Source organism: Barbus barbus (assembly GCF_936440315.1).
Source record: "Barbus barbus genome assembly, chromosome: 42".
Lineage (NCBI taxonomy): Eukaryota > Metazoa > Chordata > Actinopteri > Cypriniformes > Cyprinidae > Barbus > Barbus barbus.
Window position 1 is genome coordinate 21,964,306 of NC_136720.1, and position 25,959 is coordinate 21,990,264.

At 37.0% G+C, this 25,959-nt stretch overlaps 1 protein-coding gene across 2 annotated transcripts; it reads right to left on the reverse strand.

The window, feature by feature from the left end:
• Positions 1-655: 655 nt before the first annotated feature.
• mdfic (MyoD family inhibitor domain containing) lies at positions 656-24,972 on the reverse strand. Of its 2 annotated transcripts, none has more exons than XM_079403863.1 (5): positions 24,733-24,972; positions 24,302-24,464; positions 22,412-22,543; positions 7,682-7,975; positions 656-2,213 (listed from the first exon to the last, which is right to left on the reverse strand). In XM_079403863.1, the coding sequence occupies exons 2-5, from the start codon at positions 24,396-24,398 to the stop codon at positions 1,966-1,968; spliced, it is 771 nt and encodes a 256-aa protein (XP_079259989.1). In that variant the 5' UTR covers positions 24,399-24,464; positions 24,733-24,972; the 3' UTR covers positions 656-1,965. The 2 variants fall into 2 exon arrangements, with proteins under 2 accessions (XP_079259989.1, XP_079259990.1); XM_079403864.1 differs by having other exon boundaries at positions 663-2,213; positions 24,302-24,416; positions 24,733-24,830.
• Between the last annotated feature and the right edge of the window lie 987 nt (positions 24,973-25,959).

Here is a 25,959-nt window from a genome sequence, read left to right on the forward strand (position 1 = left end):
CATTCAGACCACGGGCAGCTTTTTGAGAAAAACCGTGTAGCCGATTTTCAGCGAATAAATCACACAATTCTGCATCACAAGCAGGTACAGACATCTTAGTCTCCAGTTTAACATTTTATTTTTAGAAAATTGCAATGTTGATGGTCCATTAACAAAATAACCCTTGTTACATACTTAAAGTGAATTGAGGACAAAGAGGTAAAAAAAACACAGAAACATCAAAATGGGCTGAATACAGTATGAATACCGATAAAATGCTAAGCTCCATTCACATTCTTTTAAAAATTAAGTTTCATAATTATGGCACCTGCATTTTTATATGTGGAAACCAAGATTATTGTTTTGTTTTTATAGACTATTATATTTTTGTCTGGTCGTCTGAAATTGCTACAGACGAGCATTAGAAGACACATTTGTGTTGCAAGTAAATTTAAATAACTGCCTATTTTCATTTTTATCTTAATCATTTTGTTATTTAAATAGTTGTTTTGCTCTGAGCAGGGAGATTTTACGTCAATGTACATATTTTTGTACTGATATATTTATGTGCATTTTTCAAGTTCTCTTCAATATATATATATATATAAAAAGAAATTCATTCAAATTAATTTGGAAATTAAAACCTCAAGGAAATGACATGAGTTTCAGTTTGCTTACTATTAAAATTAATTTCTTTAATTTGAAAAGCCTTTACAGTAACAACAAACTTTTATAGCATCTTAAAATCACTTATACTTTTGCATATTTTCAGTGTAAAAGAGCCAGTCGATGTAAGATTTTTTTTTTTTTTTTTAAAGTGGGTCTCGTCAAAAGACACACAAGAACTAGTCTGATTCTGGAGAGGTAAAGTCTGTAGAGGTAAAGTTGTTTGTTTTGAACCGGGTTCAGTTGAATGTTTCAGGTCAGTTCAGTCACACGGTGTTCTGAAGTGCAGTTTGGCAAATGTGTTGTAAGCTGTTTTGACGAGATGAGTCAGACGAATCACAAACGCACGGCGTACCGAAGGCATTGCGCACTATGAACAAAAAACCAACTGTGCTAACGTTATGATGCTAACATTAGCTTACATAATGCCAACAAATGCCAGCTTTGTACAATTCACAAGAAAGCCTTAGGCAATGCAATCTAACTACATGTATGATTTATTCACTTAAGTACTAAAGCAAAAAGGTGCTCTTATAGTGCATCTTTAGCAGAGGCTTAATAAAGAAAAACAAAAAGTCAAGTTTACACGTAACTTGTAGAGTTACAAAAAATCTTGCATAAAGTGGATTTCAGCATCTGCATTCTACAATATTCTGTGTATCCAGTTCATCTGTGTGTCTTTAAAGCACCAGCAAGCTAACGGCTAATGTCGTTTCAAGAACTTAGGGGCATTTAATTAAGTGAGCTACAGTAGATGCAGTTTAAATAAAGACTTACAAAATTGCCATCATTTAAACAGCCCTCTCTGTTTTTCAGAAACAGTTCAAAATAAGAATCCCACTTAACACCCACAAAGGCTTGACCTCTGACAGTGTGAAAGCGCCGCGTTTCCACTCAAATTACAGTGATGTGCAGAGCAACCTCAAGTTGTGTGACGTCTACCGTTTTAGTTTCAACATCTGCAAGTTTTTAAAATTATAAAGTGTGAAGTGTCTTTTAAAACAAAGGAAATGTGTCAAAAACCTCTGCAAAGAGATGTAAAAACAGTAAATAGAACAAGCTCTGATACATTAAAGCATTTAATAAAAAGCGCTGAATATCTATGTCTTTATGCACTTTTAGTCTACGGGGATACGTGAAGTATGTAATGTATTTTAGTCCTTTCTTATGACCTTTATGGTCATCTTGAGCTCAGGATATGAGCTCGAATATGTGAAAAGACCACACTCCATAGCTCTCATTCACACACACACATACACGCACAGACACACTCTCTAGCTCAACATCTGTCCTGGTTGTGGCCTGCATGTATCAGGGCTTTTATGTTGGGAAACAGATTCCGCAGCACTCCATGCAGATCTCCAGGCAGTCCGAGGACTCACAGCACGCATCCATTATGCCACAGTCCATGTCACAGGGGCAGTTGCAGTCGTCTCCCAGGTCGTCTGCGCAGCAGCAGCAACAGGCTTCTGATGTGCAGGTACCGCACGAGGCCTGAGCAACCACCATATTGCACAGAGTGAGAAATTCACAAAACAGGCAGGCCAGGATGCAGTGGACACAGCAGTCTGCTCTCAGAGTATGGCAGTGGGCAGAACAGAAAAAAAAAAACACAATGAACATACATTTTTTGCTATGTTGTTTGGTGTTGCCAGTGGTGAAAAAACTACAAACTTCACCTTTATAAGCAAATGAACAAAAATGTATAATATTAATATACTGCTTAATATTATATTATAAGTAATATATTACTTAATATTAAATAATTTAAAAAGGTAAATATATTTTAAAGCAAAATTTTACTTCAGTTTTTTTTATCATAATATGGGGTAACAAGAGAAAGCTTTCTACAGTATATGTGTAGTGTTGTGTGTGTGTGTGTGTGTAGGAGGTGAAGACGGTGGTTTAGCAGCGGTGAGAGCAAAAGAGGAATCAAAGAAATTCAAAAGGAACGAATTCCACTTTTGGGTTGATTAGTAGCTTTGTGAATAATGGGGCTATTATCATGCAAAAGCACAGGGTTGGTCACGTAAAGCTGATTAGCAGCGTCCAACATTTTCGCCAGCAAATTGGTGCGTTAATGCTTTCATTTCTCTCATCTCTGATTAACATTTAACCTTCCTCTCGCAGGGCCGAAACATACGAAGCCAAATTACTGTTGTTTAAGATGACATGGATACACAGTTTTGCAGGAGAACTGGCCAACTATCTTTTAGGAAATTGTGTAAAAAAAAAAAAATTAAATAAACAATGTATTTACATAGAGTAAGCAAACAGCTAATTGGCCTGTTCGTGAATACATATCGTTTTAAAATGACTTTAAATGTCTTTAAAATCTGTCCATCTGTTGGGATATTAAATAAATAAACAAATAAATAAATAAATGTTTGCATTAAAAATTAACTGTTAACTGTGTAAAGGTAAAAAAGAAAAAGAAAAGAAAGGTTTTGGCAAAGCACTTGCCAGCAATCTGTTGGGATACTTAACGAATACATAAAATAACCATTTATTTATTAATTTTAGCATAACCAAAGTATACTGTTTGTGTGTAAAAATAATAAATCTTTTTTTTTTTAGTGTAGATGACTTATCAATGGCTGAATCCTTACCTCTCTCAGTAGAGGTAAATACTCATATGTGTACATGGCATACAAAGTTAACGTGAGCTACAGAAAAACCTAACTACAACAAAATGGCAATGTGAAAAGAAAACATCTTTCACTCAAACTAAGATTACAGCTTTAATAAGAAGCAAGATGCACACATTGCGCTTCTGCATAAACAGTGCCGTAGAGAATAACAGTGAACCCCTACCAGCCCAAATGTGCTGCTCGGACCTCTAATCAACTGTAGAACCCAAACCACGGTGCATTGGAGAAATCACAGCGATGTGGTGTGTATCGTTATCAGCCTAAAACGTGAATTTGCATGGCTTTCATCAGTCCGTGGTGAGCTGTCAGAGAGATCGCTGAGTTTGATTGGGCTCTGGTGAGGAGGGGGGAGAGAGAGAGCAAGGACGAGGCCTGAAGACCACTGCATGTTCATGTTTGTTTGATCAAAGTGATTTTTTTTGTAGGCGGTGGAGCTGACCAGCGGTGGTGCTGTGCAGCCTGGACAGTGTTTGAACATGAAACAAGTTTGCATGCAGGCCCACCAAAGGCTTAAAACACCAGCTTTCTGAAAGGTCAAACAGACGTACTTTTAGATTTCGCCAATGCCGACTTATGCGACAGCCACGTCAACCATTTACAAATAAAGTACTTGCATACAATACATATCAAAAATGGCATGCTTGCTATTTTTTGACTGGTGATTAATTTAGTGACTCAATTTGCGCAAACCCACTTTTATTTTAGTAATTTTTACTATTCAAGCTATTTTGTTGTGTTTTTGTAAAAAAACAATGTAGTTTTTATAAATTTTATTTCAGTTTTAGTTATTAATTTAAGTATATTAAGTTAAACTAAGCGAACATGAAAAATGTTGCTTTGGCAACTTTTTTTGTTTTGGTTTTTTATGTTATTTTATTTTAAAGTTCAATTTATCTCAAGTAATGAAAACATTTTTTTATGTTTTTTAGTTTTAGTTAACTATAAAAACCCTGTGCCATCCTATTAAACAAGTATGAAAAATTACACGTGTCCACATCGATTCTTTCGCTCTATTTTCCTTGTCCTTTTTTTAACTATTTCTTTCAGATTTAAAAGCTACAGTGCATAATGAATTCTCTTGGATGTATAATTTATCCGCAGCGATTAGTCTGAATCTTAAGGAATGAGAGTCTGTGCAATGTACACAGGAGACAGGCTGCCTTATCTCACAGACACCGGCCCAATAAGAGGGCTCATGTTTAATGTCAGCCCAAGCAGAGGATGTCCAGATTCTGCCAGGCCAAAAACAGTCCCAGCTCCTTGGAAGAAATAGTTTGAGACATCTGGAAAACTCCAAAGGCTAACATCAAAAAGAAAGGCAGCGTGACAAAACAAGCTGGAAGAGTCGCAGGCCGGCGAGCGGTACAGGAAGGTTCAAATAAAGAAAGACTGACTGCTGCATGGGTCGTACATGGCGGCTTTAGAGACCAAATGAGAGGGGGATAAAATAAAAAAAAGCAGTTAATTTGCAGTCAACATGGAAGTGAGCGCAGTAAACTATTTGAAAGAGAGATCCGGATACACTGGGGAAGCTGCAAAGATGGGAAAACATGGCATTACGATGCACCGCTAATGACCGCGCTAGCTTTCTGCGTACATCCCACAGCCTTAATTGAATTTGTCAGAAGGATTTTAGACGACTGCGTGCTTACAACACAACACAATCACAAACACGCCATCACTCAAGGTCCTAACCCACCCGCACCGGAACAAAAGATCTCTCAATTAGTTGATTTTCTGCTGGGGTTGCTGTTATCGCACCCGGCGACGGCAGCCAAGAACACGAGGAATCGCAATCCCCTGAGCGGAGATCTTGTAAAGCTTTATTCTTCAGCTTCCCAGGCTGTTTAGAGGCTAATTTCACAGGCAAACAGATTATGATAATCCGTGTAAACATTAAAACACAACAGCTTGCTGTTTTCCAGGGGGAAATTACTACTTGAGAGAGAACATACTGATTCAAAACACAGTTCTACAAATAATGCTCGCACGCACACAAGCTGTAATGAGACAGACTTATTGAACTGTTCACCCACCCCCCCTCCAATTAAGATGTGAAAACTATGACGCCTTTTAAGATACACATTTCTGTTAAATCCGTGGGGAGATGATAACGTTTGCTACACGCACCTCGCAGTAGGCTCCTACTCGTGAATCACCTGAGTGATAAATCCTTTCAAAAAAAACTTTCCAATCTTGAAAAATGTTCACATAGATTCCTGCCTGTTCTCACACACAGGATCATGTGTCCCCCAATAAGTGGGTGTGCCTAAGGTTACTTTTATAATAAATAAATCTTAATATTAAAGAAAATAAATAAATATAAATTAATAAATAAATATAGAAACAAATTGATGACTCAACCTGCACGTAAGACTGTTACTCAAATTATTTTTATAAATACAAAAAAGTACTGTCCAATAAATATAGTACAAGGAGGTCTTCTCTTAATAAAACCAACTACTGTAGCAAATGCAAACACCAACAATGTACTATGCATAGAGCATATAATTATGGATCGTGACTATGAACAAAAGGCTATAAATAAATGAACAAATAAATGAATAAACAAAGTAAATTAATGAAAAATTCATAAGAAAAAATCAAATACAGTGTTTCCCACAGGATTTTGTGAGACTTGTGGCAACAGGTGAAGTCACATTAATTAGCATATTTATGACATCATTGCGTCGGGTTTGCATTCAGACAAGTTTTGGCAGTGATCTGTTCTGCTCTCTAAACCGTCACATACTTTAATATAACTGAATGCCCAATAAAACTGTTAACATTTAAATATTTTCTGTTTTCAGATATAAAACAAGTATAAATAGTGACTAAACACGACCCATTATTAATACGTTAACCAGGAATCACTCACTTCCTTAAATCCTGATAAAATAAAGAGCGACTATATGCGGTGGTTTTGTCTAACTACTTTCTTTTGTCTCATGCAGCGTGCTGCCTGCATCTGAGTAACAAACTATAAGCATATTAACAGATGAACTATGTTCATATTTATAAGCCCAAACAGTCAGTAAGCGACAAGTGCTTGGAAACGCTGTTTTGTACTCCTTTATTGACGAGTCTGCTGTGGTACGGCCAGCTGAATGCGCTGGTTCTCTGCTGCTCACTGCACAGAATAGACGAAAGACAGAGAGAGGCGACACTGCGCCGGGAGAGTCAGACCTCGCGCTCGCGGGGCAGTACTGGAGACATCTTCCAACTAAACCATAGATAAGGTTTATCCAAAAAAGTCGCTAGGTTTGTCAGTATGTACCTTTTATGGAAAAAAGCTGCTAAAAGGGTCTGAAAGTTGCTAAATATATGGCTAAAGTCACACTCGTGTATGTGAGACGCAGGAGCTGCTGGCAGTGGCCGGTGGATATTTGTGGTGGTCAATGAGGATATTATGTCAGGCTGCCACAAATAACAAATAAGAAACACTGGTTGATCCAGTTTGTAGCGTTGCATGACGAGTCGACGACATGAGGTCAGAAAGCACAGAAATTCGAAAAGTGGAATTCAAATTTTATCTTCCTGGGCGGGTCGCAATTTACCTGGGCGGGTAAAAATATAGAAGAAAAATAAAATTTCAACTTTTTTCCAAACTTCCTGAAACACATCAGCAGGGGAAAGTCTCGTCAAGCTATTTCATATTTTTTTACGTATTTGGGCCAAGTAAGTCACTAGTGGGATTCCAAGCCATTCAGAATGATGATTCCCAAATTATCGCTTCTAATTCAGCTGAATGCCAGGTCACACGAATGAAAAATAGAAAGCATACAAACTGCTTTACAGAAAATCCAAAGTGCTCAGCAGGTGCAAGACTTTGCTTGATTTAAACGGGTTGTGGTATCAGACAGGCATGATTGAACATCACGCAGTAAAGAAAGTGCAATACATGAGCCAGAAAAGCGTCGCTGGTACACAGGAGCAAGGCAGAGAGCCGGTCTTAATGAGAGGACACTGTGAGAGAAGGTAGCATTGGCCCCTGCTGAGGTGGGGTTGACACATGGCAGAGCCCCCGCTCTCCGAAGTCTTGTTAAAAGGTCACACCTTGGTGACCATTACTAATGCACCAGCGATCTCCTTCATTACTACCCTCTCCTTACCATCACACCTGACAATGTGCAAGCTGCTTTTTTCAGCTCGGCCTTCTGTTTTTCCTTCCCATTTGCAAGACAATACAACACCATAGGAATAAAGAGATCAATCTAGTTGGAGTTATGAAAGATGAAATAAAGCAGTTCATTTATGGGAAACAGAACAGAAAAGTCACATATTAGTTGTGGTTAGACGAAGGGAGGAGAAGACCAGGAGATGAAATCTGCAAGCACATACGAGTTTGTGTGCGAGTGTATGTTTGCGTGTATGATGTCACGTACCCTCTGGAGTTGAGCCGGGTTTATGGGAACCCGTCGAGCTGCTTTTGCTCCTTCTGCTACTGTCGCTGTTGACCGACAGACTAGAGCGGAGCTTTCTCTGCACGCGGTGCGAGACAGGCGACGGGTGCTTCCTGGAGTCAGATGTGGGGCCGGTGGAGGGCGGCTGTGTGACCCCGCGGGGCGTGCCGTGGCCGTTACTTAGCACCGTGTGCAGGCCGTTCTGCTGTCTGGCAGCTTCTCCGTCGATGCCATGTTGCAGGGATGTTGCTGGCTGGGGCAGAGGCTGAGGTTGAGCTAAAAAAAAAAAAAAAAAAAGAGAATGTTTTGTAATCATCGGTTTGGACCAGAGACTTCACAGCTGGATTGGTAATATGGTGTTTTGGCTGAATTACTGGCCTTTTATAGCTTTTATAGTATTATTAAAAATTGTAAACAAGAAAATAACTTTATGGCAAAACGTGAATGACAACTTTAGTAAATTTCAAATAAAAAACAAACCAAGAATTTTATATTTAGCAAATAGTCGCCAAAATTTTAATCACAAACTTTACACAGTGTTCCATCATGCCCTGTAAAAAAAAACTGAAATAAAGATTCTGTCTCCCATTCCAATTGCACTTAACAATCCCAGTTCATTAATGAGCTAATTATCAATATAGTGTAGTAATTTCAAGGGAAAAAGGGAAAATAAAAAGCATGCAATTACCTATTCAAATTTAGTTCATCACACAACAGTGCTTGATTGTATTTATGTGCTTGATTGTATGTAATTAATTTGATTTATATATTTGTATTTAAAAAAAAAAAAAAAAAAAAACAGTTCTCAATTCCCAAATCCTAACACTATGTGCTCCATAGCCTGAATACACTTTTCCATAAAACCAGGCGTTTTCAGTCTTTGTACATGTGACACACATGACAAGGTCGCAGTCCGAACTGAGAGGTTCTATCTGATGCAACAATAGCCATGGCAAAGTGAGTACTGTTAGTGACACTAGTGTGCGTTCAGCTCTGCTGGGAGTCTTATATACTCTTATGATTCAATTAATTTTAGTATATTTTATAAATCACTATACAAAGTGTGGGGTAGTGGTCACAAGGCTAGAAGGGTGCTGGTCAGTGTTGTTATTGTAAACTAACACTATTTAAAAGTGTTTTTCTTAACTGAAATAAAACTAATAAAAACACAATATAAATATTAGATCAAATATTTCTGAATTTTAAAAAAATAAAAATGAGCTTTTAAAACAAGTTTTCAAAAAAGATTTATAATATTTAAATGTATTCAAATTTAAAATAACTTCAAATTATTATATTTCAGTTAGATGAAAGGCCACTTTCCAAGTTATTGAGGTACTTTTTATATATTTACGGTAGGAAATTTACAAAATATCTTCATGGAACATGATCTTTACTTAATATCCTAATGATTTTTGGCATAAAAGAAAAATCGATAATTTTGACCAATGTATTTTTTGGCTATTGCTACAAATATACCCGTGCTACAATTTGGTCTTTTCACAGAGAAAATTACAGTAACAGTTTTCATCAAGCTTTTTTTAAGTAAAAAAAACATAACATCAGGTTGCTCCAAAAGCACTGTCCTTATAATAAAATTTACTGTAAGATGTTTTATTTACACATTTACTTATAAATCAAATACTGACTTACACATTTTACATTTTTTTTTTTTTTTTGCACATCAACAGCCTTTGAGGTTATAAAATCTAAAAGCTCTCCATTGTCACTGCATACTTTGTAGCTACCTTACTTACAAAGAAAGTCAAGTTTTAAAAACAAAGGCAACGGCAGTTATTAAAAAGCAATAATTTATTAACTGATATTTGTACATCAGGACAGTCCACCCGGAGCGGCCTGATGTTAATTGTCCTGCCCTAGGGCATGACGGTGGTGGTTTATGGATCCTCCCTTGCAGCGTTTTGAACCAGACCTTTAAGCACAACACTACATTACCTTCTGCTTCACCAGACAGCCTCAAAAGAGGCCCAGTCAGGAACACATTGCACATGCATCTTGCAACACGTTGCCAGAACAACAGAACAGAGAATTTTGTGGGCATCTGGTGCACACTGATAGGATCGCATGGGTCTGACGAAAACCCAAAGGCCAAAGCAACCCAAAAGAAAATTTCCCCCTTGATAAAATATAAATGTTGCCTTCAACCTGAGGTATGATAGGTGATAAAAATTGAATACCCGCACTAAGCGTAAAAAACAAGCATTGTACTGCAAATGGTGATTGTACACAAGCTGACAGGTCGCATTAAAACACCATGTTATGGTGCGGAAGGGAGGGAGGGGCGAAAAGAAAACAGTTCAAATTGGTCTTCTAACCGCTCTGCTTCCAACATATCAACAACTGTTGAGAGTGTACATTTGTAGTTGAATAATACATGGTATTCCTCTACACACTCTGTCAAACACATCACAGGCAAACAGGAGGTGAGTGCTTCTTGACTGTCTAAGCAGCATCCCAATTTGGTCCCCTGGATCTGACAGCCTCAAATATCCTGGGAGCATTTTTAAAAGGCCAGTGTTTGATGGATTCATGAAGAACACACAAATATAATTGCCATTTGTCACCGCACGTTCGGCGCACGCCCCATGCGGGGATGGTGAGCCGGAACGCCCAGGAGAGACGCCGCGTCAAAGTGGCGTCGCTCTCTATGTAAAACTGTGGATAAACACCCCCTTTGCCTTGGTGTCACAGAAAATAGCTCCACTGGAAGAATTTGAAATTGTACCCCAAAGACTTGGAAGCAGAGCATGGCAGACCTCCCAAGAACGAATATGTATGAACGTCAACAGCGTGGAGCGGCATAAACAAGACGGTAAAAATTCGGTCAAGCAGGAGGGATGTCGGAAAGGAGGTGAGATGGGGCCGGATGTTCTTTCATTTGCGCTGCTCTCTATGGAGACTGAAAGGGAAAGCGAGATAGAAGGAAAAAAAAGAAAAGTAGGTCCCTGTTTTTTTGCGGCTCGAGGCCTTTTAATATTTCATCCTAAGAGTGGAGCTGTTTGCTGTGCCCCATTAGGATGCCCATCAAACGGAACATACATTAATTCACTTGTCAACTCATGTCATCCAGCTAAACAGCCCCCATCCATTTCTTATCATCATCTGCTAACGGCTAGCAATCATTACCTGTATAAAAGAGTTGGCCAGCGAAAAAACACAAAGTACTGGTCGACAGTGAGAACATGAGGGTGAAAAACATCTGAAGTTGAAATGGTCAAGTTAGTGGAAATTTCTGCTTAAATGATTTGATCTTTTGTAGGCTGAAGGTATAACTGATAACAAGAAAAATATGCGATTCTTCCCGTTTTAATCAGGTTTTATTACAAATGATATTATCTGCCGAAAGCCTAAAGTTCATTTTTAAAATGAAATAAATAATATTATCATTTTTAAAAGGATAAAAACAAATATTAAAATGATAATTCATTACTTATTTTTTTTAAAAATAATCTTATATAAAATATAAAAAAATATATTATACTGAATATTATAAATACATATGTTTATTTTAAAATTAATTTAATATGAAATGATCAATTCTCTAATATTAAATAATAATAAAAAAACATTCTTTGCAAAATACTAATAAAAAGATTGAAAAACATTCCTTTAGTCTAGGATTTCTGTATTAGAATTTGTTTAGCTCTGTGTATATAATATGAATGCAACACAAATAACAGTTTAATGCTCCATGGGCCCGTCTCTCTGATTGAAATGCTAATTTGTAAATGTGCACTGACCTACCAGGAGAGTTTCCACCATCTCCCAAAACAGCCCGGGGTGGCATTTCTCCTAACAAACACCTATGGCAAGATTACACCTTTCAATCCAAAGCAATATACTCTCTCAGTTGAAATGATGTCCCCATATTTATAGAAACAAAACCATGGGAATTTAGTTGGAGGGAAGGAAAGTAGAATGGATATTATTATCGTTGACGTCTTGACCTTCCGACTCTGTGGCAAGGTCTTACTTCCTGACAAGAGAAGTAAAAGAATTTAAATTTTCACTTAGGTGATCTATTGGCCAAGCTTGATCCATTTTGTACATAAGATGATTTTAATAGACCAAATAAAGTGTACAAAAAAAAGGTGCAAATTGCACAAAGGTGTCCTGATTTCCTGATATTGTCTCATGCACAACATATGTATATTTTTTTATTTAAACTTTTGTCCAATTTGTGTCTTTAATACATTTATTTGAGAATACTATGTGTCTTGATCACAGTATTGCCCTGTTCTTTGAAGCTGCCCCAAATGTCACATGCCAGAACTACTTTAACTCTATTACGGCACCTCCTCCGGTTTGCTGGCACCCTACAATATCTAATTTCTGAGAGACACTATAGCTCACATCTTATTTTATACTCATTTCTAGCAGAAGATGAATAGGTAGTCACTATTACTCAACTTTTTTTGTGCAACGGCACACTTTTAATTCTTTCCGACAATCATTTAAATTTGGCTGTTCGAATGAAACCTGCCATAGAGATGTGACACCTGAGAAGGCGTTTAATATTCCAGGGCCACCCTTTTTCACAGTCATTCACTGTCTGTCCCGCTCTCGCTCGCCTATTCATTCACTCCATCTCTCTGTAACAATGACAAGCCGAGCCAGGCGTCTGGAATTTACTAATTTCAAATTTAGTAATTTGGCTGCTGATTGACTGGAAAAAAATAACCCCTTCGGACCTTGTTCTGCTTAATTACATTTTATAAGGAAGACGGCAACTCCAAAGACAAGGAGAGAGATTGTGAAGGCTTGAGCTTTTCATCAATTATACTTCTATTTCGAATCTGAATTTGCACTATGGGGCATGCTAGCCTTCAAAATCATTCAAACCCTCCAGAAAACCCTATGATGGTGTGGAACAGGCACAACCTATTTTCAAATTAATACTAATCGACTGAGTGATCTTAAGGAAGTCCTGTATTCAGCTGGTTTTGGATTAACCACTCTCGGATTGGACACATTTCACCACACACCAAACAGATTACCTATGTAAAGCCTGTTTGTTCGTTCAAACACAGCTAGACATAGCCAATGAAATAGAAACAGAACAAAATGGGTGTGTTTTTTTCAAGATGCGTTTTTGAAAATATAACATCACGTATTGTCTTAAATGCAATAATCATGGAGGTATGATTAACAACTAGAATATTTAAACTTTTTCAAGAGGGTTTTAACTGTGCAAAAGGACACAAATAAAGGTAAATGGGGGAGAAAAAAAAAATCTACATAAAATAGATAAACTACTCAAACGTATCCCTTGAATGAAGATTTTACCCAAGATGCTTTTATCATGAAATGACTTAGATTGCATTCAAGAGAATACATTTTTATCATTACATGCAATCGAAATGAACCCATGATGTTAACAATGTGGTATATTTTTCTGATTGCACTACAAGAGCTTGTTGTTGTTGCCGCTGAAGTAGGCTAAAACCAGATTTTTCCTACTTTCACCTTGTTTCGAAACCCTAAACAACATTCACGCAATCCATATCCACACCTCCTTCCCTTCTATCCGTTTCCATCATGGTGGAATGGAAGAATGCCATAAACGCTTTTTCTTCACAAACGTGGTTATAAATGCACATCTTGCACAGATTTAGCCATTTTACACAGCTACCACATTTTCTCGAAAGATCAATTATGACGTGACTCAGACCGAGCCTCAGGGAGCTGCCAAACTTCATACGTCGAAGAGTGCTCCACCCTCCCTCTCGACAACTGCAAACAAAAAAACTCCGGGAACACAGATGTGAGGAGGCTGGGGGTGTATTTTCAGTTTCATCGGTGACTCAAAGATTCCACCAAATCCCCCGAAAAAAAAAAAAAAAAAACCCAAAGAGGACTTGCATAAGGATCCAGATGCAGCCTGGATCTCTTGGAGGCCATACAGGACGAGCCCAGACACCGAGCGATCCTTACAGAGGCACTCCAGGGGTAACTAAAGCCAGCCAGGAGAGTTTATTAAAAAATATATCTATGGACAAGGTTCCTTTATTTGCTCCATTTCAATCTCAGCATTAACTGCACTAATGTGACAGCTGTGGGTCACTGGACTGTCTTCGGGGTGCCAATCAAGACCTTAAGCCCGGGAATCAGGCTAAAGGACAGGGGTGCTCGTCTGTTTCTGAGAGGCTTTTTAACGGGAGATGGCCGTATCGATTTTAGCCGTGGCAGGAAAGCTGTCTGAATGGAGTCGGTCGGTGGCTCCCCGGTCACCCCCGAGTGATCAGAGGCCTGACGGAATGACCTAGCAGAGGTGCGATGAACCTGCAAACATGCAGGGCAGGAGGGGAGCACATCACGAGAGATCACTGTAATAGAAAAGGGGTTTAACCTTAATGTTGAAGCCAAAACCCTGTTAAAGGGCCAGTAATCCCTCCCACTCAACTCTCATTTCAAGTGCTTTTCTGGCTGGAAAAAGCAGCATTGTGTTCAGGTTGCGTTCACGCTTTCAAAGATGCATCGGCGTACCATTGATCAAAGCATGGGCCTCAAATCTACATCTTATTAACAGACAGACGCCACTTTCCAATCTATTATTCTTCGCATAGTTCAAACCCCATGCCGATTCCCATAATGCCCACCTTGCAAATGAAATAACACCGAGCTCATGGTCAATGAGAACAATCAGAAATGCTAATGGAGTGTTAAACCTATAGCTCACAGATGTGTAGATCACCTCTTCTCTGAGGTAATTTAAATAAATTTTACACACATAAATCTGCAGAGCTCCAAAAGGGCTTCTGCACTTGCGAAGACGCTAATTGAAACGCTGGGAATTTTTCCATATGAAATATGTCTACACCAAGACAATGAGGAAATAATTAGCACAGAGGTAGAATCACAATGGCCATTTTAATCAACCCCTGCGCTAGCATTTCACCCTATTTATTCCAGTTTTGATTCCATGACCCACGGCTAAGTAATCACTTGAAAATTACTCCTCTGTTCTAATGGGCTCTGGCGTCTGAGGAACACGTGGTCTGAAAAATTTGCATCTTGAATCAATCAACTCTTTCCGCCCAAAATGATCGAAATAAAAGGCACTCTTCAAAAGTGAATGCAGGTGAAATGCATGTGTACTCTCTTAGAATTATTGGTTTGATTTTGAGAATTAATAGCAAAGTGTAATCATGAAAGTCAACAATAAATACCTGATCCTATACCTAACGTAGCCCCTGAGTGAGATCACAAAATTCCAGACATAACGGAGAGGCGTTGTCTGTGCACAGAATGATGTACATGCTAAAAATGACTGACAATCATGTGAATTATTCAGTGATTAAACACCTCTTGATCATTACATCATTCTCTTGAAATTCATTCAGGACAGAACAAGCTTTTCTGTCATTCAGCTAGGAGGCTGCCACATCCTACACATATGAGACTCGGTGAGAATCTGGATGTGTAATGCATTTGTGCTGTGCGATTGTACTGTGTTGTCTTTATTGCAGCCTAACAGATCAGTGTGCAATTAAAAATGACACCGATAGCTCAAGCATGTTCAACCATCGACCATTTTGTTTTGCCCATGTAAGTCAACGGACAATGCTGAATAAGCATGATTCATCTTTAGTGAATTCTGCTAGCAAATTAAAACGGACAGACCATTTCAACGGATATTCAGCGGTTTAAGGAAGTGCTGTTCCTTGGATATTTCCGGTTTGTGTTTGAGCGCATTCAAAACAATGGCGGCAGGCGCTTGATGCACAGTGGGATTGTGATAATTTATTCAATTAATCCTGCTGTTAAAAACGTCAAAATTAAAATTAGATCCTTGTTGCTTGGTGGTTGGGTGCTCCCTCTGGCCTGGAACAAGCATTAATTTATAAATAATCAGAAATTAAAGTGTTTAGATTTCCAAAAATCGAGCCTGGATTGCAGCAGTGAAGTGAGAAGCAGAATAGCAACTAGCAGCTCTAGGATATACAGCGCACATTTCCATTCAGGTAAGGAAAACTTCTTGTTTTTTTCCATTTGATTATTTGTATTTATTTACGTTAACTCTTCAAGTATGATGCAGCATTGTGTTTTCGTCATTGTTTACATATGCGCCTAGCATTTTGATTCTAGTTTAGTGAAAAAGGCGTTTTATTGCAAGCGTTATGTAGGCTATAATTAAAGATGAGTTCTCATTAGTTGTCTACCTACCTTGTCAGCAGATAAATGCAGTGAGTAACACATTATAGAAATGTATACTGTAAACTTGAATGTTGGATAGTGAAACAACGGCAAAAGCTAACGGTAAACATTTTTCATCACTTAAGCTTGTCTAATGTTAATTCCAACATGTATTAGACAATAATGGTCTTATTTGTAAATATTGTGCATTAAATTAACTAATTGTTTTTCTACTTTTGTCTTTAGGAAAGCCATCATCTGTAATGTAAGACACCTAAGACAGTGAGTGTTACAGGGAGACAGGAATGACAGCTGGTTGTCCTGCAGTCTCAAACCACATGTGACCATATGAACACCCAGATGTGTTTGTGAACTTGAGGATGAAATGCAATGTAGTACTTAAAGCTGCTCATGGCCAGCCTGCTGCTTTTGATATTGATTACATGTTAATAAATTAGCTGGAAACAGTTGAAAGTGAGACGTTCCGTTTTTTTCCGGCATAAAAAAATTCATTTAATTGATCTTTTAATTAATGAGAATTAAACAAATCTTATTTTTTTGGAAAATAAAGGGGATTTAATTAAAACATTGAAGACATATTTTATGATTATTCCTTAAAAATAAGGTTTTAATCATTTTAGTAGGCTAATTACGTACATTCTACTGAACAAAAGGAATATATTTCTGCCGCAATGTCTACAATTGAAACCCAAACTTTTATTTTGACGGGTTACCGTGAATACCTTTACATTTGATAGTTTTACTCAAATCAAACGGTCAAATGCACATTAAGTGAATCTCAGAGCAGTTCTGGAGATGTTGTTCATGTATTTATGTCCTCATTTAGTGAGGTGGCAGACGTTAATATCACCGCAAGCAATACCGTGCGTCTGCGCCATACATTAACACAGAGACAGGCAGAAGTCATATTTAAATAGTCGTTTTGCGACTTAATATTTACAAATACTAGTGGGAGTGGGCTCACTTGTGTGTGCACGTACGTGTGTGTGTGTGTGTGTGTGTGTGTGTGCGCGTATCGGGGCGGAATGCCGCTGTGTTCGATACAGAGAAAATAAAATTAAATAAGATAATGGCAGGGGAAATACTGTAGAATGATTACTGAAGGATCATGTGACACTGACGACTGGAGTAATTATGTTAAAAATACAGATTTGATCACTTTTGACCAGTATGTGTATGTGTTTAGAGTAAATGTGTATAAAAACATACATACCCACAAATATACTGTATGTAGTGTGTGTGCATTTATTAATCTGCATGTAGGTTATACTTTTATCTTAAAAAAAAACTACTACAGGTTTATGCAAAACACGGTAGCCAGCATTAAATTGCATTCATCTTGTTTATTTGTGACCACATGATGGCTCAGATATAGTATTCAAATGCTTTCTAGCATTGTTCCACTGCAACAAACTTGCCAGAACTAAGCACACATTTTAAAACGAATGAAATCAGTAATAATGGTATGTAGTGATTACCTTACTAGCATTCATTTAGCATTGTAGTAAACATGCATGTTCTGTAAAGCTGCAGTAAAACGATAAGTATTGTGAAAAGCTCTGTATAAATAAATATGAATATTTGCGTAGACATACAGACTGACCCAGCAATTCAAGTGAAACGTCCACTAAAAACCTCCCCGGACATCTTAGCGACAAACCATAAGTACGTAAATAACACTGCTTGTCTTGCTTCAGTTTAACCGAACAGAAGGCCGATGTCATCCATTGTACGAGCAAATGATCCCAACTTTTCCGCTAAGCAGTTAATTGTAAGCATCCAGATTATGATACACGTTTACTGCCATCTCTCGTGTACATGCACGCAGCATCAATCAGAGTCGCTTTGAGCCGTCCGGAAGACTACTCTTAATGTTCTTTGTAAGTTTGTGCCTCAGTAATATTTAATGGGTAATTCCAATCACGGTTATTTTTTTTATTTTATTTTTTTTTTAATACCATAACTTGCGTTTTCACTAGACTTAAAAAGTATGCACTTGTTTGGACAGATCTGAGATTTAAAAATGGCGCTACCGGAAATGCTTCAGGACCAGACATGCGCAGTAGCCTTCCAACGCCTTTGTCATTGTTTACGTCCTTGAAATGGTCTATAAAATAAAATGAGATAAAATGTTGTAAAGTGGCCAGTCAAGTTGATTTCCTATCGATTTCCTGCTCTGGGTTCAAAATATCACATCATACTTCCTAATCCAATTAATGCACTGCCCTACAGCCCTACTCTATCCATACTTGACCAGACAACCTCATATACATTGTATAGTCTCACATATAGAGCCTTGTGTAGATATTCACTTATAATTATTTAATAATAATAATAATACCATTCAAAAGTGAATATATTTTAAAATGTAATTTATTCCTGTGATGACACAGTTGCTTTTTTTCTCCACTCATGTCTTATTATTATCAATGTTAAAAACAGTTCTGCTTAATATTTTTGTGGAAACCGTGATACTTTTTTTTTTAGGTTTCTTTCATGGATAGAAAGACCAAAAGAACAACATTTAGTTGAAAAAGAAATATCTTTACTGCAGGGCTCGACAGAGCGAGCATTTCACTCGCATTTGCGACTAAAAATAGATGTGTGCGAACTGGAAAATATATTTAGGAGCACAAGTGCGAATACAAAACAAAATACAAAACAGCCTAACTTATACAGTAGCCTATAACAAACGTATTAATTTATTCTGTTTATTAATGGAAAAATTGCGATGCAGCCTCATATGATTACTTAAGAACTTTAAAAAGGCAACGGTTTAATTTAAATGAGCACAGATGAGAAGAAAAGCGGAGCGAGTTAAAGTGAAGACGCGCTGAAAGACGCACATTCGCCACCAGAGGGCGCTGCCGCTGCCGTTACCCCGGTAACCCAGTAAATAAATCAGCTGCGCTACTTTCCTAAAACTGTGTAAATAATGTTTCACACTCACAGTCATTTAGATATTTATATTCGCTTTAGTCTTCACAATAGCATCAAATAATTCTTACTTAAAGACTTAATGAGCTATTTATTTTCAAACATTGTTTCTAACCTAAAGCATGGCCCATCCACTGATCTATAATAGAGAACAGTGGGCCTATCTATATATCAACGACTGATTCGTTATTATTGTTCAGTAGCACAAGTTCCATTAGTTAACATGAAAAAACAATGACTGCATTTATTAATAATGCTATCTTAATTTCAACTTTTAATAATACATTATAAAATCAAAAGTTGTCTTAATATAATTCAATGGAGCTAACATTAACTAACATAGTTGTATTTTTTTATTAATCAACATTAACAAAGAATATTAACTACTGCAACAATTAGCTATTGCACATTTTTAGTTAATGTTAACCTGCTTTAACTAATGTTAACAAATGGGACCTTACTTACCTATTGTTCTTTCGTTCATTTGAACAATCTTTTGCACTCTAATCTTGAAACACTTGTTTACTTTATATTTTTATGTATTTTTTATAGAAGTCTTTTAGTAAATTATCTTTAATAAAGTTATTTAACCTGTTAGGAGGACAACACTTTTTTCACTTAGAAATTATATATTGTGATTTAAAAACAAAAACATATACCGTGACAAAAGCTTCAATGATTATTGTGAAAATTTTATACCGACACAGTTTAATAAGATTATAACTAATTACATAATTAGCCTATTAAATAGTGTTTGAAGTAAAATTATTTAAGAACCTTGTGTACTTTCTGTATTCTGATAAATTAAATAATTGTGATTGTAAATGTCTCTTTGTATCCCCTTATTAAGCTAAAACACCTAATTTGAAAAATTTGCATTGCGCCCCTAAATTTTTTTAATGCGCTCCTAAATTTTTTGACTTAGGAGCACATGTGCTCCTTGGTGAAAAGGTAAGTGTCAAGCCCTGTACTGTCACATTTGATCAACTGAATGCATTCTGAAAAGCATTAAAATTATCCATTTCTTTCAAAACAAATAAATAAAAAAATCTTACTGACCCCAAACCTTTGAAAGTGTGTGCATATTGCTAGTACAAACTCATCTCAAGAGAGAAAATTAGGACAAAGTCAGCATACTGCAAGAGAGACAGATAGGAAAAGGAAGAACAAGAGAGAGAGAAAGACAGGAAACAAGGTTGATAGATGAGTAATAGGCTATTTTTGTGTCAAACTTGCATCTTGCAGGGAACAGGTTTCTAGCACGGTCCACCAGATTTCCACACAACGGGACTGTGGGAAGTGGGTGTGTCAGGACTTTTCCCCTCCAAAAACAAGCGGTGAGAATTTTCCAATCACATCCTTTGTTTCAAATCTTTGTTTCCCTAATTATTTCCAACCGCCTCAATGATGAGTGAGATTTTCCATCACTCCACATCCATCTGACCTCATTTGCATAAAACAATGCCTGGAGTTAGTCAGTTCAACAACTGAGCTGATCCAACTTCAATCTTACATGTGGAACAACAGCCTCCAAGATGTTATCAAGCTCAACATTTTTAAAGTACACAAACCCATACGAGCAGAACAAGAAAAGTCCCTATGATGCAACCCCATGCTTTACCAGGTAAGAGAGCTCCTATTTCAGTATATTCAAGTTCTCAGCCGTGATTTCCAGATCCAGGCCAACCAAGGCCAAACCACAATGGGATATCCTTGCTCACTAGGCTTCTGAGACTTTGGCAGGAGAACAACTGAAAGTAACAACTTCACAGCAAGAGAAAGACGCTGGGTCAATTTCAGTACATTTTCTTTTAATCAACACACACGTCACTCAAATAGGGATGTAACGATTACCGGTTTGACGATAAATCATGATAAAATTCCCCGCGGTTAGTATTACCGTTTCATATTTTAATTATCATTAAAACCGTATTCGATAACCGTGATTTAAACAACTCGCGATAAATAAATACTGTCCAGCATAAAGCAGAGTTTTCAGTAACAGTCTCACGTGCGCACAGCAGCACAGCAGTTTCGTTCTGAGTGAAAATAGGGCGGAAAAGCTGGGAGGTTTTAAAAGAGTGCTAAGGGAATTATACAAATTAATATATCAATGAATTAATCATATGAATGTACCTCTGAAGGTTCGGACTGTCTTCAGAAACAATTCGATGGCATTTTGTTTTCATCTTCGCTCCATGTAATACCTAAAGGAAGTGTTCGCGGAGTTCACGGGAATCAGCTGTAATTCAGCTTTTCCGTATAAAGCGCCACCTGCTGCCAGAGAGTGGATTTACAGACACTTAATTACATTCAGTCTGTGTGCAGTTTCTGTCTGGCCAAAAAATTGACCAAATTTGCATGACCTGCTGTAAATTTTAACCGGTTGATGAAAAACAAACTTATGTACATTTAAACAATTCAGATATGCTATATAGGATTATTTATGGAGCAGATAAAATACATATAATCATTTATTAATTATCATTTTAATTTAACCCTTTTCTTTAAAGGCTGAAATGTGTGGTCTACCTTTATGTTAAACTTTTTCAAAGCTTTATTTGAACATTTACATTATTTATTTGAACATGCTATTAAACTGGTGTCAGTCAAATTGTCATTTAAAATCCAGACCTCACTGGTAATGTTATTGTTTTAGTGATTATGCAAACAAAAAGTCATTTTATTTGCTGTTTGTTGATTTTTAAGTATGAAACTTGGTGAAGTGATTTATGTTTCGGTACTTTTTGAACATCTCCAGCACATTTTAACAATACCGTGATAATACTGATAACCGTGATAATTTTGGTCACTATAATCGTGATTAGAAATTTTCATACCGTTACATCCCTACACTCAAACTAATGCCAAGACTCAATGCTTCTGCACCTATAGCATTATCTTACCAACTAAAAAAAAGCAAGCAAAGCGCTTACATATAGATTATTCATTATCATAATCTCAAATCAAAGCTACCCCCAAAGGCAAAGAATATCAGCGCAGCAGTAAATACTGAAATCAATTATCATCGCAGTAAACGTTTTAAAATCACATCAGTGGTTTTTTTTAGATGTAAGCTTCAGTTTTCAGTGGCGCAGAACTGTAGAAAATGCTGACAAAGGTTGATGTTAGTTGAGATCAAATGAGACTGGATCACAAACTCTTTGAAGTTTATGGCAAAGTACTGACTAGTAACAAGAAAAAAAGGAAAAGGAAAGGGAAGTGGTGTGTGGCCAAGTATAGTGACCATACTCTGAATTTGTGCTCTGCATTTAACCCATCCAAGTGTACACACAGTAGTGAACATACACCCGGAGCAGTGGGCAGCCATTGTTGCGGCACCCAAAAAAAAAAAGTTCAAAACTATTTATTTCCGATTCAAGAAAACTGTTAAGGGAACTGTTTTTCTGTAGATATGGCATCTATTACACTGCTTTAGTTGTAGAAAGTGAACGTTATGATTCATTTTCAGTCAAGTGAAGACTAAACTTTCGAACAACATTCACCAAAAATATGCATAAACAAGTGTCACTGTAGTCTTGCCAAGGATTTCAAGCATGTTTGGATTACATGATTCATACATTTGTTAACACTTACTTCTAACAAGACCATCATGGGTGTGGTTCTCGGTCATGTGATGCTGCCAGCCTGAAGTGGCATCTCCTGGTATCGGAGTTTGGGATGTTTCTGTAGCATCTGAGGATTCATCAGTGCAGCTGTTGGATTTATCTGAAAAAAAAAAAAAAAAAGGAATGCATTTTTCTTTAGAAGTTTTGCTCTACTTCACAGCTGCCAGGAAGCAAAGTATCAAGAATAGAAAGACGAGCTCTGATTTGCCAGATAAAACACATTCCTTTGGTGAACGGTTGCAAAACTGTGTGGGCGGATCAGGTAGGCCTGGGCCAGAACTCTGGATCTCATTTTCTCGATTTTGCTCCCGGGTACACAATACCTGCCAAGGTTTTTACAGCTATAAAGAGCACATTCATCTAAACTGGAAAATGGATGTGAGCAAAACCTGCCTGATAGGCATACAAAAGATAGGCAACCTTTAAACGCTGCACTTAAACTTACTCAGCTCTAAGTCCATAGAGTAAACGAGGCGGTATGCTTCTCAATTCATTCTATTTGAGGCAGCCTTCGATGTGGCCGCACTCGTACAGAGGCAGTAGGCAACCACCCATTTATTTAGCACTGTCAAAGCAGTCCTGTTACACAAACCTGTGTTTTTCCATCACTCAACTGTATGCTGGGAATAAAGCATGTGACTCAGCAAACAGAAGCGTGTTTTCACTTTTGGTGAGACTGGAGTATTTAGTTTTGTTTTTTTCCTTTCTACAGCCCTCGTTACAGCGTAATATGGGACAAGATCAATACGATACAGTAGCTCTAGATGCAGTGATTGATATCACTTCATCTGGGCTTGAGGCTGATGAATGGAAACCCTTTATTCCAGCCATGACTCCTCAAATGCACATACAGTACCAGCAGCTTTGTGATGCATCGCTGTATTTAGTGATTACAGTTTGAAATAAATTGCTCTATTCTCCAAGCACACACAGTCCCCGGGGAGGGAAATCCAGTCTTAACGGAGAGACTTTGAAGGCCCTACAAAAATCCATTTGTCACCGGAGCCTGTGATTGCTTACTTTGTCCTACTTTGCCATTTTTTGACAGTGCTATAATGATGCTTGGTATAAATAGGATGGTTAACGGTTCAGTGCCTAAGAAAAAAGAAGAAGAGGGGGGCCAAGCTTATTTTACATGTGATAATCTCACAAGCAACTAGAAAGTTAATTAAAAACTATAATTGGCAGTGGTTCCTGCTAATAGTTACCAAGGTGCTCCTTCAATCTTTATTGGAAAATAATGAAAACATTATCATGCCTACTGGTGCAACATACATATGGGGAATCTGTTTGCTAGGTGCTATTTATGCAAGTCAGTTACTTGTGGGTTCAGCCAGAATGGGACACCAGGTAAAGCAGGACAAATAATTGATTATATTTAATAAAATCAGGAAATAAAACATGTAATAATTAGTAATAACTGTCAAAAAGCAAATGTTTTAATTTGTCTGATGTTATTACAGTGGACATTGTCAAAATGCTCTTTTTAAACAAACTTCTGAAAAATAAAACTGCTCTAATTAAGGTTTGTGCTATTTAATTGCAGCTATGAATTCAATTCATTTTAACACATATTTGGAGATTGTCATAGCATCACATTAAAAAAAACCCTCAAGGCTTTCATCAGTTCTTTATTATGCAAAGCCTCACACTTTTGCATAGTCCACCCTATTACTAGCATTGTGAAGTACAGTTTACAAATATGCATCCATTATTAATGGTTACAGCCCCAATACAAACAAACATACAATTCATCATTCATGCTTCAAAATATACATTCAATACAATAAAACAATCCGCACTTCCATGATATACATATAAATCTGAATCTCAATTATGGAAAAATCCCGTCTCTCACCTGTTGATTTGGACAGAAGTGGGTTTGTCTCCTCTTCTAGCTGCTTTTTTGGCCCTTCAGGCCCCTCCGGAGGTAAAATACTAGTCTCCGAGGACATGAGCCAGATGTTTAGATACTAAACACACCCAAAAACAACAATCCCCCACGCAATCAGCCCTCAAACCTGTGAGAAAACAACAAACTATGGTAATATCAATCGCTGGTTGACTGCGTTACAGTAAACAAACTAAACTCCAGCAGCTTTCTTATGGAGTGACGTCATACGGCGAAATGTCGTTAAAGTTAGTGGAAAGTTTTGCTTAGGTTTTTGTCTCCACAAACGAAACTCAAAATGTCACAAACACGCTCCTAAACATCCTAGCAACTTCTTAAGTCAATATTATTTGTTTGCCAAACATGTAACAAAAATCATTTTGAAGTCTGCGGGTTACCTTTCAAACATGCTCACTCCCAAACGCCTTTATTCGCATCCTTTCTTCAGGCAAAACGAAGTCCCGTTAGAAAAAGTTTTCTTAATAGCCTGTTTAGGATCAAACCTCTGTAAAAACTATCAGATTCCTCCCAAAAATAGGTCAAAAATCCCTGTCAAGCAGACGCTGAATAATGAGTTTGTGTGCGAGACTCCCGCGCGCTCGAGCTGCTGCTGGAGAAACTTTCAGCCAAACATTTTCATCACATCCGGGTTCCGATGATCACAACCAGCTGCATTCAGATGTTCAAGCTGAGACTGTGAATACATTTGTATTTCTTAGCAAGTATTAAATTTAAAAAAAAAAAAAAAAAGCTGAGACTGTGAATACATTTGTATTTCTGAGCAAGTATTACATTTAAAAAAAAAAAAAAAAAAAAAAAAAAAAAAAAAAAAAGCTGAGACTGTGAATACATTTGTATTTCTGAGCAAGTATTACATTTAAAAAAAAAAGAAAAAAAAAAGCTGAGACAGTGAATACATTTGTATTTCTGAGCAAGTATTAAAAAATAAAAAAAGCATAAAAAGCTGAGACTGTGAATACATTTGTATTTCTGAGCAAGTATTAAATTTAAAAAAAAAAGGAAAAAAAAAGCTGAGACTGTGAATACATTTGTATTTCTGAGCAAGTATTAAAAAATAAAAAAAGCATAAAAAGCTGAGACTGTGAATACATTTGTATTTCTGAGCAAGTATTAAATAAAAAAAAGCAAAAAACAACATCAAAAAAAAAAACCTGAGACTGTGAATACATTTGTATTTCTGAGCAAGTATAAAAAAAAAAAGAAAAAAAAAAAAGCTGAGACTGTGAATTGTTAAATAACTACTTCTGTCTTACAGTCACGCTGGTTTGTTTACCTAGAGATCTGAAGGAGGACTAAAAATGTAGCCTACTTGTGAGCCTGACACATCTAAAAAGTTGTAGAAGTAATAAACAATAATAAGTTAATAAAAAGTTACTAGCCTTGACAATTGCTTGCCATTTATTTATTTAAAACAACTTATAATAAACATATATTTATTAAATTAATTAATTAATAATTTATTTAATATATATATATTGTGTGTGTGTGTGTGTGTGTGTGTGTGTGTGTGTGTGTGTGTGTGTGTGTGTGTGTGTGTGTGTGTGTGTGTTTATTATAAGTGTTTTAATAGGACTGAGCAACATATGACCATTTAAAGTACAAAT

Excerpts from the sequence above, each read along its gene's own strand:
- mdfic (XM_079403863.1), bottom strand. The coding sequence starts at position 24,398 with ATGTCCTCGGAGACTAGTATTTTACCTCCGGAGGGGCCTGAAGGGCCA. Across the intron at positions 22,544-24,301 it reads ACTTCTGTCCAAATCAACAG|ATAAATCCAACAGCTGCACT; the intron begins GTGAGAGACGGG and ends TTTTTTTTTCAG. Across the intron at positions 7,976-22,411 it reads CCATGATGGTCTTGTTAGAA|CTCAACCTCAGCCTCTGCCC; the intron begins GTAAGTGTTAAC and ends TTTTTTTTTTAG.